The 17,772-nt window shown below is 43.3% G+C and overlaps 1 protein-coding gene across 1 annotated transcript in view; it reads left to right on the top strand.

Moving 5' to 3' along the window:
• Positions 1 to 6,071: 6,071 nt before the first annotated feature.
• LOC134931882 (protein FAM169B-like) overlaps positions 6,072 to 17,772 on the top strand; it is an 89,225-nt gene continuing 77,524 nt past the window's right edge. The window contains exons 1-2 of the mRNA XM_063925714.1: positions 6,072 to 6,152; positions 14,256 to 14,328. Coding sequence (XP_063781784.1) covers positions 14,310 to 14,328 — 19 coding nt within the window. The 5' untranslated portion in view covers positions 6,072 to 6,152; positions 14,256 to 14,309. The remainder of the gene's footprint in view (positions 6,153 to 14,255; positions 14,329 to 17,772) is intronic.

Here is a 17,772-nt window from a genome sequence, read left to right on the forward strand (position 1 = left end):
TTTATATGTTTTTTCACATATTTCTTAAACAGCATTCCCGCTAGAACACATTGCTTTATGAATGAGTAGTGGTTCATCTTGCTGCTGTTTTTTATCTTGTATCCTTGTGTACAATTAAAAATCTGTTCTGTAATAAATCCCATTTTTTTTAATGAAAACACGCAGTCCCTAACATTTGATGCCATCAGTGGTCGCTTAGATCTTATTCTTTTTTTATCAATTTTACCTCCTGCTTTGCACACGTACTAGTGTAGGCTGTATTTAAGATACAGCGGATGCCCTTTTACATATAAGGGAGTGGCACACAGTGACTGTAACCTTTTACTGACATACTGTGAAAAATTACTCTACTGTATTTTTGGCACTGTTAGTTCACCCCATATACACATATATATATATATATATATATATGTGTGTGTGTGTATATATATGTATATATATATATATAGATAGATAGATATAGCTCTTAATTAGGTACACTTTCCTGTTACAAATATATTTTATATGCAGAATAACCTGAACTTCATGGAGACACAAAGGGGACATACAAACTCCACACGGGCATTGCATTGATCAGGAATTTAATAACCTCCAGGCTGTGACATTGCTGCCCTCCAAGAAGCACCGGAGTAATGACCGCTAAATTTTTTATGTCGGATTGGGCATGATTTAAAAAAATTGTATTATTTACATAACCTGATGTATTGATGTATCAATGTACAATGTATATTGTATTGTGGAAAATGTATTAGGCTGACAACTGGATGAGACTTAATTACTTTGCTGGGGCACAGCTTGTTTACAGTACAGCCAAGAGGTGTCAGGTCTCCTTTTGATGTAAGGGACAAGAGTTTGTTTGGAGAATGCTTTAAGTGCCCCTGGGAGAACCTCTCAGAGACACTAAGGGGGTCATTCCGAGTTGATCGCTCGCTAGCTAGTTTTAGCAGTTGTGCAAACGCTATGCCGCCGCCGACTGGGAGTGTATTTTAGCTCAGCAGAAGTGCGAACGGTTGTATTGCAGAGCGCCTGCAAAAAATTTTTTGTATAGTTTCAGAGTAGCTCAAAACCTACTCAGCGTACGCATGCGCAGAACTGACATTTTTTAGCCTGATTGCTGTGAACAAATTCAGCTAGTGATCAACTCAGAATGACCCCCTAAGGCCAGAAAGGTGAGATCTGGCCTTCCTGCAGCAGGTTGTAAAATCTAGCCAAGGCTGATTATAAAATCATGCCCAGAGCTTTAAAACAAGCCATAAAAGATGAAAGTATCAGCCCTGCTAGAATTGCTGAGCAACCCCACAGTATAACCTGAGACTCACTCCACTCTGATTTTGGGAGGGTTAAATGAATCCCAAATAGGTGGGGGGAAGCTGCAACATGTAGCTTTAAATATGGGAAACTGACTCTGAAAATGTGTCATTATCTTTGAGGTGGCATCCAGGGAGAGACTGGAGTCTATAGCATCCAGGATAGAAACAGAGAGCTCACTCTACAACATTCTGCACTGCAGGTGACTATAACGTTGTTTTCTCCCTATTTCAGTTTTTGATTTGTAATTACTTGCTTCACTATTTAAACTATTATACTCTTGTAACCTTTCTTTTTCGGTAACTATTTCGGAAGTATTGACTTGGATTAAAAATGTTAATCTTAGTTCTAGATTCTGTGTTTTCACACCCAAACCCAAGAGGCTCATTTACCTATTTTTTACGTATTCATAAGTGTGTTTGGGAGTGAGAGCAGGAGCTCACACTGGGCTTGACACAAAAGGTAATTCTGCTGGTGGCAGTTACCGCATTGATTTACCACACATGCTGAGGTAATCAGTAAGGTGTCACAGGCAGCATTCTCAGATTGGCATATTTGGAGAATCGCCACGCCTGGAATTGTGTCAGCCGGCCCGAGACAAATTTTCTGTTAAGCGAATATATATTTTGGCACCCCATAGTGGAATATATAGGGGCGTGGCTTCATGAGGAAGGGGCATAGCCACAGACTAGTACCAATTCACATTACACCACAGAGTAGTATCTGTCATTCACAATACACACCACAGTAGAGCCTCTTATACACGTTACATCACATAGTAGAGCTGCTTACATCTGTTACACCATAGTAGAGCCCCTTATACAAATTACATATTGCCCGCTCCCAGAACCACAACTGACTGGAATGTAGTAAGAATGCTTAACAGCTGGGTTATACATATTATTCAGACAAGGCTCTAGATAAAGAGATTAATAAATGGCATAACTATTGACAGGGACTCTGGATTGTATAGGGGCACAATGAACCCATACACAGGAACCAGGAGCACACACTGACACACAAACAGACTGTATTTGGGCACACTAACACACACATATTGTACAGGGACACACACACACACACACACACACACACACACACACACACACACACACACACACACATATTGTACAGGGACCAGGGGCACACTAACACACACACACACACACACACACACACACACATATTGTAAAGGGTCTAGGTGCATAATAACACACACACTGTACAGGGACCAGGAGCACACTGACACACACACACACACACACACACACACACACACACACACACACACACACATTGTACAGGGACCAGTGGCACACTGATGCACCCACATTGTACAAGTGTACACTGACACACAAACACATTGCACAGGGACTGGGGTCACACTGACACACACACACACACACACACACACACACACACACACACACACACACACAGTACAGGGACCGTGGGACACAGACGCAAACACACACACACACACACACACACACACACACACACACACACACACACACACACACACACACACACTACAGGAACCAGGGGACACAGACACACATACATAAATAAATAAATACATATTGTACAGGGACCAGGGGCACACACACACACACACACACACACACACACACACACACACACACACACACACACACACACACACACACACACACACATAAAGAAATACATATTGTACAGGGACCAGGGGCATAATGACACACACACACACATACACACATTGTACAGGGGTACATACACACCCACACACCACCACCCCAGACGAACAGTGATTAAGTCTTTGGGGTACTCTACTCGGCTTGTCCCCTTGGCTGTACCCGCTGTGTGTGTGTGCCTCTTCACCCCGCTTCTACATGAGGCAGCAGCAGCAACATGGGTCCTACCTGCAAACCTGCTACGGGGGGCAGACCCCCTCCTCCCTGTACCTTTACAACCGCCTCAGCCCTCACCCTCTGTGCAGCAGCCTCAGCCCTCCTTTAACCCGTGTTCCTCTGCAGCAGCCTCAGCCCTCACCCATACCTCCCAACTTTGGATGAAGCTGAAGAGGGACTCCTTTGCGTGGCGAAGCCGCACCCACCCGAAAAGGGGGCATGGCTTTGTGGGAATGCCGCGACCACCTGCCACGGCCCTGTTTTCTGTCACTGTGGGGGCATAGCCAGCACTCTGTGAGCTGCTGGCATGCCACCTCTCCCTCTGTGGCTTGTGAATAGACGCTGTGCGCATGCGCACAGCATCTATTCAGCGCTGCTCTGATAAGCAGAGCAGTGACTACAGGAGCATCCCCTAGGCCCCCCCCCCATGGGACACTGCAGCCCGCGGGTGGGACGGCGGGACAGTCCCAGAAAAAACGTGACTGTCCCGCAAAAATCGGGACAGTTGGGAGGTATGCTCACCCCCTGTGCCCCTGCAGCAGCCTCAGCCCTCCCTTCCCCGTGTGCCCCTGCACCAGTCTCAGCCCTCCTTTCCCTCTGTGCCTCTGCAGCAGCCTCAGCCCTCCATTCCCCCTGTGACTCTGCAGCAGCCTCATCTCTATCCCCTCCCCTGTACCTCTGCAGCAGCCACCCACCCACCGTCATCCTCTCCCCATTCCCTGTACCTCTGCAGCAGCCATCCACCCACCGCCATCCCCACCCCATACCTTGTACCTCCTCAGTCTGCACTACACTCGTTCTTCAGTGCAGCAAAAAAAAAAAAAAAAACTTTATTGTGTTGAGTGGTACCGGCCTCTGCATGTCCTGCTGTTTACCCCAGCAGCGCAGGGCAATCACAGTGAGGTCACGGGAGTGGGGAGAGCAGCAGCCAGCCATAGTTGGGTTGGAGGCTGGAGGAACTCCAGCCGGGGGTGCCCCCAAGAGAGGGGGGCCCGGAGGTAGTAAACACCCTCTGTGCTCCCCACTTAATCTGGCTGCTCTGCGTGTGGGTGTCCTTGGAGCTGCACATTCATGCGGGTCAGTGGGGACCCGGAAGCCAGGAGGCAGGAGCACTGTGTGTGATCCAGCCAGCAGCGGGAGACGGAGATAATACCGCCCTCCCAGGATTGGCACCGTAAGCAAATGCGTACTTTGCCTAATCAGCCATCCCTAGCTCTAAGCTGGGAACAACCTCTGGCAGGAGCTCTGCTATATGAATGGTCCTACAGTATGTAACATGGAATGTTGGAGATGTGTAGAATAAACTAAATGTATTTATTGCATACATCAGGAGAGCCCTTGCGTTGTTTTTTTTCTTTCTTACATAAATATAATATATTTTTGTATATCTTCTGTGCAAACTGGTTTTAAAGATATCTGAAAGATATCTGTTGCAGAGACAGTTCCCTCCCTTCTGAGAATACTATGGGGCTCCTCCACAATCTGCTGCCCCACCCATTTCTTAGTACATGTTGTGGCTGCTTTTTCTCTGAAGCTCCATCTAAGAGAGTATAATTTAAAAATGAATATAAGCACTTTATTTACTTTGCGACATGGGAAGCAACAACGCAATCTGAATCTGGCCCACAGGGGCTGATTCAGATCTGAAGCTGCTGATAGAACATATTTGGCATTTTATCAGCAGATTTAAAAAACAAAACAAAAACAAAACATTAACTTTTTATATAATACCAACAATAAAGATATATCTATATGTTAATATTATTATTGATAATGTGTTTGTTCCTAATTTGTAAAGTGCTATGGCATAGGCTGACCCCAGCAGATTAAAAAAAACATTTACCTTTAGAAGTAGCTGCAATATCTATCTATCTATCTATCTATCTATCTATCTATCTATCTATCTATCTATCTATCTATCTATCTATCTATCTATCTATCCATCTATCCATCCATCCATCCATCCATCTATCTATCTATCTATCTATCTATCTATCTATCTATCTATCTATCTATCTATCTATCTATCTATCTATCTATCTATCTATCTATCTATCTATCATAAAAAGCTAACACTGCTCCTCACCTCTAAGGGTGGGAATTTGTGTTTTGCACGCTAGTGGTCACTAGATGGCGTCCGACAGAGCATATCAAGTGTTGCTCCACTCGGGTGCACACAGCTGCTAACGCTGACATTACTGTTATATTGTTCCGTCACGTTGAAGGGCTGGTAATTAGTACAGAAAATTCTTATTACTGGTACTCTGTATCCAATTTCTACAATGCTACAGCATAGACTGGATCTATATAGAATCTTATCTTTTTTAACCACAGGCCAAACAGAAGTGATATAAATAGGATAAGTGAGGTCTGTTCTGAAAGAAAATAATTAATTATATATACAGTATGTATATATATATATATATATATATATATATATATATATTTTTTTTTTTTTTTTTTTTCTTTCTCTCTTTTGCAGTGTGTGTGTATATATATATATATATATATATATATATATATATATATATATATATATACTTAAATAACCATGTAGAAATGCTCATTGTACATGCACTATAACACCCGAACATGCTCCAGAAGTTAATTCTGTGCAGATCATTCTGCGGGGCACGCTGAGAAAAGTCAGAGTTAAGTGGCATAACATGAGGCTGAGAACTGCAAGCAGCATCGTGGTGTTGGCCTGTACAGGAACATTCTCCACATTTTATTGAGGATTAGCAGGAGCCTATGGCAGGATGGAGCTGGGTGGGAAGGGCTGGGAGGCAGGTCAGGTCAGAGGAGGTAGGAGAGGCTTGCTACAGGAAATGATCATGGAGCTGGCATGCCTAGCAAGTCACACAGCTTCTCGAGCAGGAGGTAAAGTGCAGACTGGGGAAGATTAAAAACATTTGTATCCATGGAACTAATCTGCAGCATGAGTCCTTGCAAGTAAATACTTTGTATTCATGTTACACAGGTTGTGCTTATGGCCCTTCAGCTGAGACTTGTAGTTCCACAACAGCTGGAGAGCTGCAGCAGGTTGCCTAAGTATGTCAGCACAGGTGGGACAGTGGATTACAGGATATACAGTGCTATACATTCTCTAGGAGCCCTAACGTAGCTGTACATTCCAGTGCTGGCGGTAACAGAGCAGTCCTCTAACGTGAAGGGGTTTGATTATTAAGCTTTTCCTGCTTTGTGTGTACAGGAAGTCCGAAATTTAAAAGGGCAAAACACTAGCGTACATACACTGCTGCTTAGTAAATTAATGCTGAAAATGCTTGTTCTATCATGCCTATTATATCGTAAGTAGTGACTGCTATTCATTAGTGACATACAGTAACAAGGAAATGCTTTCCTATATTCCAGATAATGACCCTAACATCAGATTAAGAAGACCTCTATAACATTTTTGTTTTAAGGAGAATTAAATATTATAAGTGAGCACCTGCTATTGCTAGTTGTAAAATAACACTTACCAATCAGGGACGTGTGCAGACCTGCGGTGCTAAGAAGGTACGGGGGAACAGAGGGGAAACAAATTCCTGGCATCATGTTTATTTTAATTTATTTAACAACCTTGGGCCTTGAGTGGCGACAGGTGAACATAGATTATATGAAATAATTTTCTGGATCTTTGAGAGTTTTTTTGTTGCATAATAGCATGGTTGCCGACTTTCTGGCTGACCCCTCTGGGAGAGAGCAGCTAGCTTGGCGCAACAGGGGACAGGGATGGTAGGGTGACACAGCATAGAGGCGTAATGGGGGCAGTATGCCTGTAATATCGATACAATGCCGATATTACAGGCATGATACAGCAGGGGGCAGGGCTACGGTATCGTGATTCAATGCGAAATGCGTCATCAAGTCCCCTCAGTCCCCTCAGACCGCTCACTTGTGCTCTGTAAGTGGGCGGCTGAGGAGGGTGGTGGGGAGGCTGCGGCTCTGCGGGAGACTTACCTACCTTTCCGGGTGACCGGGATTAGCACCCGATTTTTGCGAGCCATTCCGAGAGAGTAGGCAAGTATGCATAACAGAGTTATTCTAAAAGTTCATCATCTGTCATCTCAGAGGGGCTGATTAATCACTGGTCACATTATCACCTCATATTGGATGGGATGTACTAAAAGGAAAATGGGGCAAAAATACACAAACGGTCGCATTTACATGTGTACCAAGCTCCGGAATGTGATACGTCATCTTTATGTAGCATTACCCAGTAGAGGCCTGTGGGCTTCTCTTCACTTTCCCGCTGAAAAGAACCCTATCAGATCCCTTCCAGCACACCCGGTGGCCGCCGCTTCACTCTGCGCTTGTGCAGAAGGACTCCTGGGTCCTTATCTCGGACCTTCCGGAAGTCCTTCTATCGCAAAGGACAGCTCTTATTGGGAGAGCTGTCCTTTGCTCATTTCTAGGTACATACCAGTGTTATTAATGCCGGTATGTATCTGATAAGAGGTGGGATTTACCACATTGCTTAGTATATCCTGCCCATTGTGACAATTAGAAATTTTGTATTGGGGTAGTGTATACAGGAATACTTGCCGACTTTAAATTTCTTCTCTCTATGAGGAACCCAGATAAGAGATGCAGATGACTACTTCGGGGCGGGGCCAGGCTCTTCACGCCACTAGTTCCAGCCCTGTGACTGCAAACTTCAGCAACTCATGGGTCCACGGGGAGGGGCTAAGATGAAGCCAATTGTGTCTTATTGGCCCTTCTTCTTGATACGGATACTAACTGCTCAGGAGCGTAAATACAGGAGACAAAGGAAGGCAGCCGCCTCCAGCTACCAGACCTGAAGAGGGCACACTGATCTCCCCCATGGTTTCAGGGTTTGCTTTGTGAACCCCCAGAGCAGGAACAAGCAGGGAGCCCAGGGGCATGTGCCGCAGTCCTCCCTCTCCCTTTCTGGGTGCTGATAGGGTGGTGGAAGTGAATATAGGGGGGGGGGGGTAGGATGAATGTAATCTGCAATAGGCAGGACCCCTCCCACAGCAGCCGCCACCTTTGTGGAGAGACTTCCTCATGAGATCACACTCCCCCCCCCCCCGCCCCTCCCCCATTACTTGCCTACGCTCCCTCATTCTGCAGGAGACTCCCTGAAATAGAAGCAATCTCCCTGACTCCCTGAATAGTCCAGCAATCTCACAGATTGCTCCTTAACCCCATTGTGCAGCTGTTAAATGTTTGGGGTGGGGGATTGGCTTTGGGGGGAACAAATCACAGATATATACATTCAAATGAGAACATCAGTGCCATTTCCCTGAATTGGTTATAAGACACAATGATCCCTATGGCTACATGCATTTTAAATAAAGTTTCTTGTGGCCACTTACAGTATATGGATCCTCTTGTAAAGCACAATACATGAACAAATCCTGCAAAATATAAGAGTATTTTCTTCAACAAGTAGATCACTAACTTTGGCGCTCATTTACATTTGGATGTAAGTCATTTTTATGACACGCCTCTAAGATGTAGCAGTACACGTCCGCACTGATAGGTGTTACTTTCACAGCTCCCTGAAATGCTTTTTCAAAAGTATGCAAGTATGCCCCACCCTTTTGTCCTCTCAGCTGTATAAGTCACCCTTAGCAGATGACCTCTAACAAGCCCGGGCCCAGTTAATTAGTACACCCCCCACCCCACCCAATCTCAGTGGCCCTGGAGAGAGTATGTATCTGGGTGCTCCTAGTATGAACTTACACCCCTGTTACTGCTGCGTACCTCCCAACTGTCCCGATTTTGGCGGGACAGTCCAGTTTTTCACGCTCTGTCCCACTGTCTCACCCGCAGGTCGCAGTATCCTGCGAGGGAAGGGGGGGGCAGTTGGGAATCCTACCTGTTACTCTCTGCTCTAGAGCAGAGCAGCAGTGAATAGATACTGTGTGCATGTACACAGCATCTATTCCCTGACAGAGAAGGACAGGGGGCGTGGCCAGCAGTTCACTGAGCGCCGTCCATGCCCCCATAGTGATACAGGCAGCTGCACTTCCTCCCATGCCTCAATGCAGCACAGCCAGATATCCTGTCCCAATTTGAACATTTATAAAAAAAAAGAACATAAGATAAAATGGTTAATTTATCATTTTCATTTGCTATTTTACATTGCTTACTGTATAGCAATCACCAGTGATAATACAATACTACAGAAAGCAGCAGTCATGGATCAATGCTCAATGTCAAAATGAATGTAATCTATATATAATAATCTTTATGAAAGAGAAGCCCTAGGCTATCACCCTTTTCCTGGCACGGTAAATTACCTCATGCAGTTGAATCTGGACCTATCTCCGTAATAAATGAAATTGCTAAATGTATTCAGTAGCAGACACCTATAGAAACAAAGATGTAGGGGGTGGTTCAAACTGGCGCTGTGCAGCTCAGATGTAACAGATTTCGAATTAAATGTCACCACATTTAAATAAACAGACAAAACACAAGAAATTTGAAATACTGTCGTACACCAAAAGCGCTAAGGTAAGTAGAATATCACCATAACATCCCTTTTGAGTTGCATGGAAGGTTCTTAGGTCGAAATTGTGTCTCCAGTTCTAATCAATTGTATGTAAGGTCTCCAAACATAGTTGACATGAAAGACAGGATAACAAAAAACAACCAATGTGTGGTAAATGTTATCAACACTTAAGCAATAGAAAAAGAAATCAGACTCCTCTATAAAACTAAGGTGGATCCAAAGCGTACCCCACTCACACACTAAAGAGGAGGCATTAATCGCATCACGGTTTCTTTATGTGGTTAACCTTTCAATTTCTTATAACACCCAGTGTGATGAATAGGGAATTCAGCCCAACACCTCAATCGTTTGTTGTGGATTCCCAATGGAGGCAGATGATGCGTACCCCAACACTCACACTCAAACGGTTGATGTAAAACACATAAAGGTATCTTTCTCTCCTAGGGGATAATAGTAGTCTGTAATGGCGTACCACAACTCACAGTTTGGACTGCTGTACACCTCCTATCAAGGTATCTTTAGGTCCTGGACAGGGATTTCAGTTTGTGGTTTTAGCTTTGTTCATGGAAACTCCCAATGTGCATCATATGAAAAAAGAAAACAAGCAAACCAATGTGTAGTAGGTTTTGCTAATCTTAAATGCAATGTGTAAATAAATCTCTGAGGCAGATAGGTTCAATGCGTACCCCACTCACATATAAAATGGGGGTTCTAAATATATAGCGGTATCTTTGGGGAGGTTCTATTTGATGGTGCAGTATATACTGGACTCAATAAACCACAGATGTATTTCCACTAGAAGGTAATTGTGTGCGTACCCCAACACTCACACTCGGGGAGCAGATAAAAAGCCCATAAAGGTATCTTTAACTTCTCAAAGTGGGGGTGATCAATCAATATGGCGTACCCCAACTCACAATTCGATGTGCTGTGTATCTCCCATCAAGGTATCTTTAGGTTCCAGGTGGGAAATATGGCTTGTAGTTCGGACCATGTAGTTATCCGCAAACCCCAAAATTGAAAAAAATATTGGCACTCACAATGGAGTAAGAAGGAAGGTTTACAAATATTTATTTAACAATACACGGGGGAATTTTTTTTTTTTTGAGGAAAGTGTATGAAAAAGATCATACAGCATTACATGGACCAAACCATAAAAGTGGCAAAGAGAAATAAAATCCTCCTATTTAAATAAAACCAAAATTAAAAAAAATAGATAAAATCCAGATGGTATGCTACTCACACTCCTTTTTGTCAGTGTGAGTAGCATACCATCTGGATTTTATCTATTTTTTTTAATTTTGGTTTTATTTAAATAGGAGGATTTTATTTCTCTTTGCCACTTTTATGGTTTGGTCCATGTAATGCTGTATGATCTTTTTCATACACTTTCCTCAAAATTTCCCCCCCCCCCCGTGTATTGTTAAATAAATATTTGTAAACCTTCCTTCTTACTCCATTGTGAGTGCCAATATTTTTTTCAATTTTGGGGTTTGCGGATAACTACATGGTCCGAACTACAAGCCATATTTCCCACCTGGAACCTAAAGATACCTTGATGGGAGATACACAGCACATCGAATTGTGAGTTGGGGTACGCCATATTGATTGATCACCCCCACTTTGAGAAGTTAAAGATATCTTTATGGGCTTTTTATCTGCTCCCCGAGTGTGAGTGTTGGGGTACGCACACAATTACCTTCTAGTGGAAATACATCTGTGGTTTATTGAGTCCAGTATATACTGCACCATCAAATAGAACCTCCCCAAAGATACCGCTATATATTTAGAACCCCCATTTTATATGTGAGTGGGGTACGCATTGAACCTATCTGCCTCAGAGATTTATTTACACATTGCATTTAAGATTAGCAAAACCTACTACACATTGGTTTGCTTGTTTTCTTTTTTCATATGATGCACATTGGGAGTTTCCATGAACAAAGCTAAAACCACAAACTGAAATCCCTGTCCAGGACCTAAAGATACCTTGATAGGAGGTGTACAGCAGTCCAAACTGTGAGTTGTGGTACGCCATTACAGACTACTATTATCCCCTAGGAGAGAAAGATACCTTTATGTGTTTTACATCAACCGTTTGAGTGTGAGTGTTGGGGTACGCATCATCTGCCTCCATTGGGAATCCACAACAAACGATTGAGGTGTTGGGCTGAATTCCCTATTCATCACACTGGGTGTTATAAGAAATTGAAAGGTTAACCACATAAAGAAACCGTGGTGCGATTAATGCCTCCTCTTTAGAGTGTGAGTGGGGTACGCTTTGGATCCACCTTAGTTTTATAGAGGAGTCTGATTTCTTTTTCTATTGCTTAAGTGTTGATAACATTTACCACACATTGGTTGTTTTTTGTTATCCTGTCTTTCATGTCAACTATGTTTGGAGACCTTGCATACAATTGATTAGAACTGTAGACACAATTTCGACCTAAGAACCTTCCATGCAACTCAAAAGGGATGTTATGGTGATATTCTACTTACCTTAGCGCTTGTGGTGTACGACAGTATTTCAAATTTCTTGTGTTTAGTAGCAGACACCTATCTACATACCTCTCAACTTTTGGTCTCCTGGAAGAGGGACAGCATCGCGCGCCGGAGGCGTGACCCAGCGGCAAGGGGGCGTGGCCTAGTGGAAAGGGCGTGGCCTCGCGGCAATCCCATGTGCACAGCGTCTATTCGCCGCTGCTCTGATCAGAGCAGCGAGTGACGGGGAGGGATCTCCCAACTTCCCCCCCACCCATGGGACACTGCGACCCGTGGGTGGGACAGCGTGACAGACTGTGAAAAATGGGACTGTCCCATCAAAATCGGGACAGTTGGGAGGTATGTATCTGTAATAACGTATAAGCAGGCATATTACATAGGCTTTGCAAGCTATGACAAACAATGCAGGAAAGCACGAAGGGCCGCTTGTTGACGATTGCTGGTTTACTAAAACAGCAAACTTCTTGTTGCTGTGGGCAACAGCTTCATATTTTGTGGCACAGTTCCCATATCACTTTACCAGTTGTCTGATACACTTGCTGACCTTCGGTTCTGGTTGACTGTGATCATGTCCCATAATGATAAAAAGTACGCGTTTCTACACGGTCAGTGATCCTTTCTGTTTGTTCACCACAGGGTATTGGGTCATTGGGTCAGCTTTGCAGTCTTGATGTTGAATGCACTGGAGTAATTTTTTGCCACTGCCCAAACGCCAAAGCTGCACTGCGTATGCTTTGCAATTCTTAGAGATTCACACAGGAGCTTTATTCGCAAAGCAAGTGACGGGTAGCACTGGCAACTTCTTGTTGCTGTGGGCAACAGCTTCATATTTTGTGGCACAGTTCCCATATCACTTTACCAGTTGTCTGATACACTTGCTGACCTTCGGTTCTGGTTGACTGTGATCATGTCCCATAATGATAAAAAGTACGCGTTTCTACACGGTCAGTGATCCTTTCTGTTTGTTCACCACAGGGTATTGGGTCATTGGGTCAGCTTTGCAGTCTTGATGTTGAATGCACTGGAGTAATTTTTTGCCACTGCCCAAACGCCAAAGCTGCACTGCGTATGCTTTGCAATTCTTAGAGATTCACACAGGAGCTTTATTCGCAAAGCAAGTGACGGGTAGCACTGGCATCTTAGGAGGGCGGCTCAGTCTGAGAGAGCGGGATCGGTATGCGTTACCGATGGCTAGGGTGTCGGACGTCGTCATACCGCCACCAGGATGCCGGCTGAGTGGGCATGGTGGCTTGCTGCACTCGCCTCAGGTTATATTCTCCCTCTATGGGTGTCGTGGACTGTGGCACCAGCATTGAACCGCTGTGCGGGATCCCGACGTTGGTACTGTGATCGCCGGGATCCCATGCAGCGGTATGTTGACAGCATACCAAGACAGCATAGGGTTGCTCCGAGGTCTAATGGTGCTTGCTATATGTGCCCGATGTTCCCGCTTATATGCGTGAACGGCGGATGTGAGATGCCGGCAGTGGGTGTCACTGTGAACAAGATGGCTGCTGATCATAGTTTCGCAATTCCACTGCAATTTAAATCACAATTGCGTATGCAACTGCCTGCTCCTCTGAATCAGGCCATTGAGTGATATAGTTTTTAATGTCAGTCACTTTGTCATCTTATTTCATTGTTTCATTTATTCCTTTGTATGGTTGGTTTGCATTTTTTTTTCTTTTCTTTTTTTTATTTAATTGGGTGTGTTTCAATGTAATTTGTTTCCCCTGCATGGCACTACAGACACTGGTTTCAATATATAAATAATAAAGATATTCCGATCATTAATGTTTACTTTCATAAAATAAACATTTCTAGCAGCTGACACTCATATTATTAATCTCCAGGGAAGTAGTGTTCTCTATATCTAATTACAGATCTCTGTTTTCTAAAAATTTTTATATATTAAAAGGAAATAATTTAATTGCGTATGGAAAGGTTATGCTTTTCCCTCAGTAGGCTGCATGATATCTCAGTGTTACCGTTCAGTACCCAAGTTTTCTTGTGACCTGCAATATAATCTGTGATTCTCAAACTGTTTTCTGTGTTTTTAATAACTGCAGGCCTCAGACAGAGATATTACCAGCAACGGGCGAGCATCAAAAATCATCATACAAATGACAGAGAAGCTAACAGGTGTGTAAAGGTCTAAGATTATTTCATGGCAAATGTACAAATCTGCAAATTGAAGACTTGTTCCTACAAGTACTCACATAAACTATATTCTCAGATGACCCCTATAAACACACTTTGTGCCTCTCATGGCTCTCTCTCCTCTCTTTCCTCCCTTACATGGGGCCTAATTCAGATCTGATTGCAGCAGCAAATTTGTTAGCTCATGTGCAAAACCATGTGCACTGCAGGGAGGGGGCAAATATAACATGTAGCCCATTAGCTAACACATTTGGTGCTGCGATCAGATCTGAATTAGGCCCATAGTGACCATGAAAACGGTTATTGGCATTGGTAAATGCAGTGAATGTTGCTGACACCGGATATATTTAAAAAAAAAGTTTCATTCACATGCATGACCATATTATCATGCTACCAAAGTAGATTACTAGAGACCTCGACAGACAGTATTGTGAATATATAGCATATGTATCATGGACGTACTGTACACCAAACACATTTACACCGACCCATATACATTTCCCTTTAAAAGTCGATTTTGGTCGATGTTGATTGATTTTCTGTTGATGTTGGGTCGATTTTTTTTTTTAAATCGATTTTGTGTTTCAGGGTCTAAATCACACATTTACTAACAGATCATTTTTGACATCCTTTAAAAAAAATAAAAATATATGTCAAAAGTCATCTGTTAGTAAATGTGGGATTTAGGGGTACGTTTACAAAAAATTGATCTGGGTCGATGTTTGATCGATGTCTGGATGATTTTGTATTTCAGGGTCTAAATTCCACATTTACTAACAGATGATTTTTGACATTTTTTTAAACGATGTCACAAATCACCTGTTGGTAAATGTGTCATTTAGAATCTTAAACACAAATTCAATCAAAAATCAACCAAAAAATTGTCCAAACATTGATCAAACATCGACCAAAATCAACTTTTAGTAAATATACCCACGGGGATGGCCGTTGGTGCACTCAACATTGATAGTGAAAATGAAAGTAGCCATCTATGGTAGCAAACTATGTGACGGAGGACTATCGGTGGTTTCACTGCTCTTTTACCCACTGGCCTCTGGGCCAATTAGAACCTGGGGCTGGGTTTCACAGTGCATCAGGGGCGGAGCTAGGTTTGTGTCCCGATACCAACTAGGAGGGTAGGGAACCATGGGGGATGCTTGGAGCTCTGTACCATTAATGGCATGGAACCATTGGTTCTCAGCCATCAATGGCAAGACTATCTAGCAGGAGATGCACTAAGCCTTGGAGAGTGATAAAGTGGAGAGAGATAAAGTACCAACCAATCCGCTCCTGTCACGTTGCAGACTGTGTTTGAGAAGTGACAGTAGCTAATTGGTTGGTAGTTTAACTCTCCACTTTATCACTCTCCAAGGTTTAGTACATCTGCCCCCTAATATTGGTGTTAACCCATCAATGGCCAACTCTAATCGACACTGGTAACAGAGATAGGAAGGGGGGCTAAAAATAAAATATAACTGATAAAAAAAAAAAACCCTTGTGCCCCAAAAATGTATCATCACAAACGCTGCAGTTAGGGGCTCATTTAACAATGAGTGATAAAACTTTTTGCGTATGATAAATGGCACTCCAGCCATTTAGCTCCCAACTGTCATGTGTTCAGCTCCTAACTATCATGTGTTTGAAAAATGACAGTTGGGAACTGATTAGCTGGAACAGCTTTTATTCAAAACAACAAATTTTATAATTCATAATGAGTTTTATCACTCGCTGATAAATAGGCTCCTTAGTGCTGTTTTTTCATGAGTTAGAACTGAAGACTCGCAAAGTCACCTTTGAAATTCATATGAATAATATTTAATCGCAGAGCATGGTGTTTCGCTGAGATGGGAAGTTTTAGTGATACTGTACTATCATCGAGTCCTTATCTTACTTTGCCAGTCTGCATAATGTGGACCCCAATCAGAAACAGGATTTGCCATAGTGATGTGATAAATTCTCTCAGCCTGGCGCATGCATTCGGCTAGGCCTCCATGTGATCCCAGACCTGCAATAAATTTGCCATCACCTCAGTTTCTTCACGCCTACTTCCTGCCATCTCCTAGCATTAGGATATTTAAAGGCATGTGTATGTTGTTGCAATTTAACAGCAAAAGAAAGAAGGAAACAAAGAAGACTGTACACAACAACTACTGGTAACCTGAGTACCTCTGTATCCTGTAGTTCTGGCAGACCTTATATTCAGCATCCTCATGAGACGTAGTTTGTAATATATATTTATGTTATTATCTAAAAGTAGCTGTGATCATGAAAATCCCATAATAAAAAATAGACACTTAATCCAAAGTGCTGCCAAAAGCCATATTTGTTCAGAAAAAGTAAAGTATAAAATGTGTCTAGCAGGACTAAAAAAAAAAAAAATAGAAAAATGTATTTCCAGTGAAAGACTTAGTTATAATAATAATAATTATAATAATAATAATATGAGATAAATATCACGTACAGATTTCTCTGTCAGTTATGCAGTTGGTATATCAACGGTCATTATGTTCATACCAGAATGTTGACATTCTGTATAGATTAGGTATACCTGAGAAATAGATTGTCAACATAACAAGTATAAAGAACCTCTCTGTCATGCATAATTATATCGGGGTCCATATAAATGCATGAGGCTACATACTTCATGTTTTATGTATCTGTGCAGGGCCGGATTATAGGAGGGACAACAGGGGCGGTCGTCCCTGGACCCCAACACATTAGGGACCCCACACAGTGCAGGAGATGCGGATGCTATGTGGTCCGTGAATCCTGTAGGACCTGCCACTCCCCTGTACCAAGTCATGCTGCTGCAGAATACTGTTCCAGTGGGGTGGGTGTGTGTGTGTGTGTGTGTGTGTGTGTGTGTGTGTGTGTGTGTGTGTGTGTGTGTGTGTGTGTGTGTGTGTGCGCCGCAGATTCTTCTGTGGAGGTGGGGAGAAAGTTCTGGCTTGCTGGTGATGGGTTGCCAGCTGTTGTTGCTCTGTGTATTGGGGTTTACAGTATGCCGGCTTTCTGGTGAGTGTGCAGGGGAGGGGGGCGGCGGGGAGGAGGGGTGTTGCACGCTGCTGCAGTGTACTGGTTGGGGGTATAGGTGTGCTATGCAGTAACATTCTGTATGTTGGGGGGGGGGGGGGGGGGTCAGATGCTGTATTCTGCTCCTAGTCCACATATATACACACACACACACACACACACACACGTGCGCGCGGTTGTGCGCATAGAGGACAGGGATGATCAGGTGTGTATGACAGCAATGTTATTAGTGGGGGCTCCCACCACAACTTCATTGCCCCTGGGCCCCCACAAGCCTTAATCCAGCCCTGTATCAGAGATAACTCTATTTAAGGATGAATACATTTATCAAACCTATATAAGGTAAGTGGAGTTTTTGCCCATAGCAAACAATATGCTGTATGTTTTTAGACT

The sequence above is a fragment of the Pseudophryne corroboree genome, chromosome 6 (genome assembly GCF_028390025.1).
Source record: "Pseudophryne corroboree isolate aPseCor3 chromosome 6, aPseCor3.hap2, whole genome shotgun sequence".
Classification (NCBI taxonomy): domain Eukaryota; kingdom Metazoa; phylum Chordata; class Amphibia; order Anura; family Myobatrachidae; genus Pseudophryne; species Pseudophryne corroboree.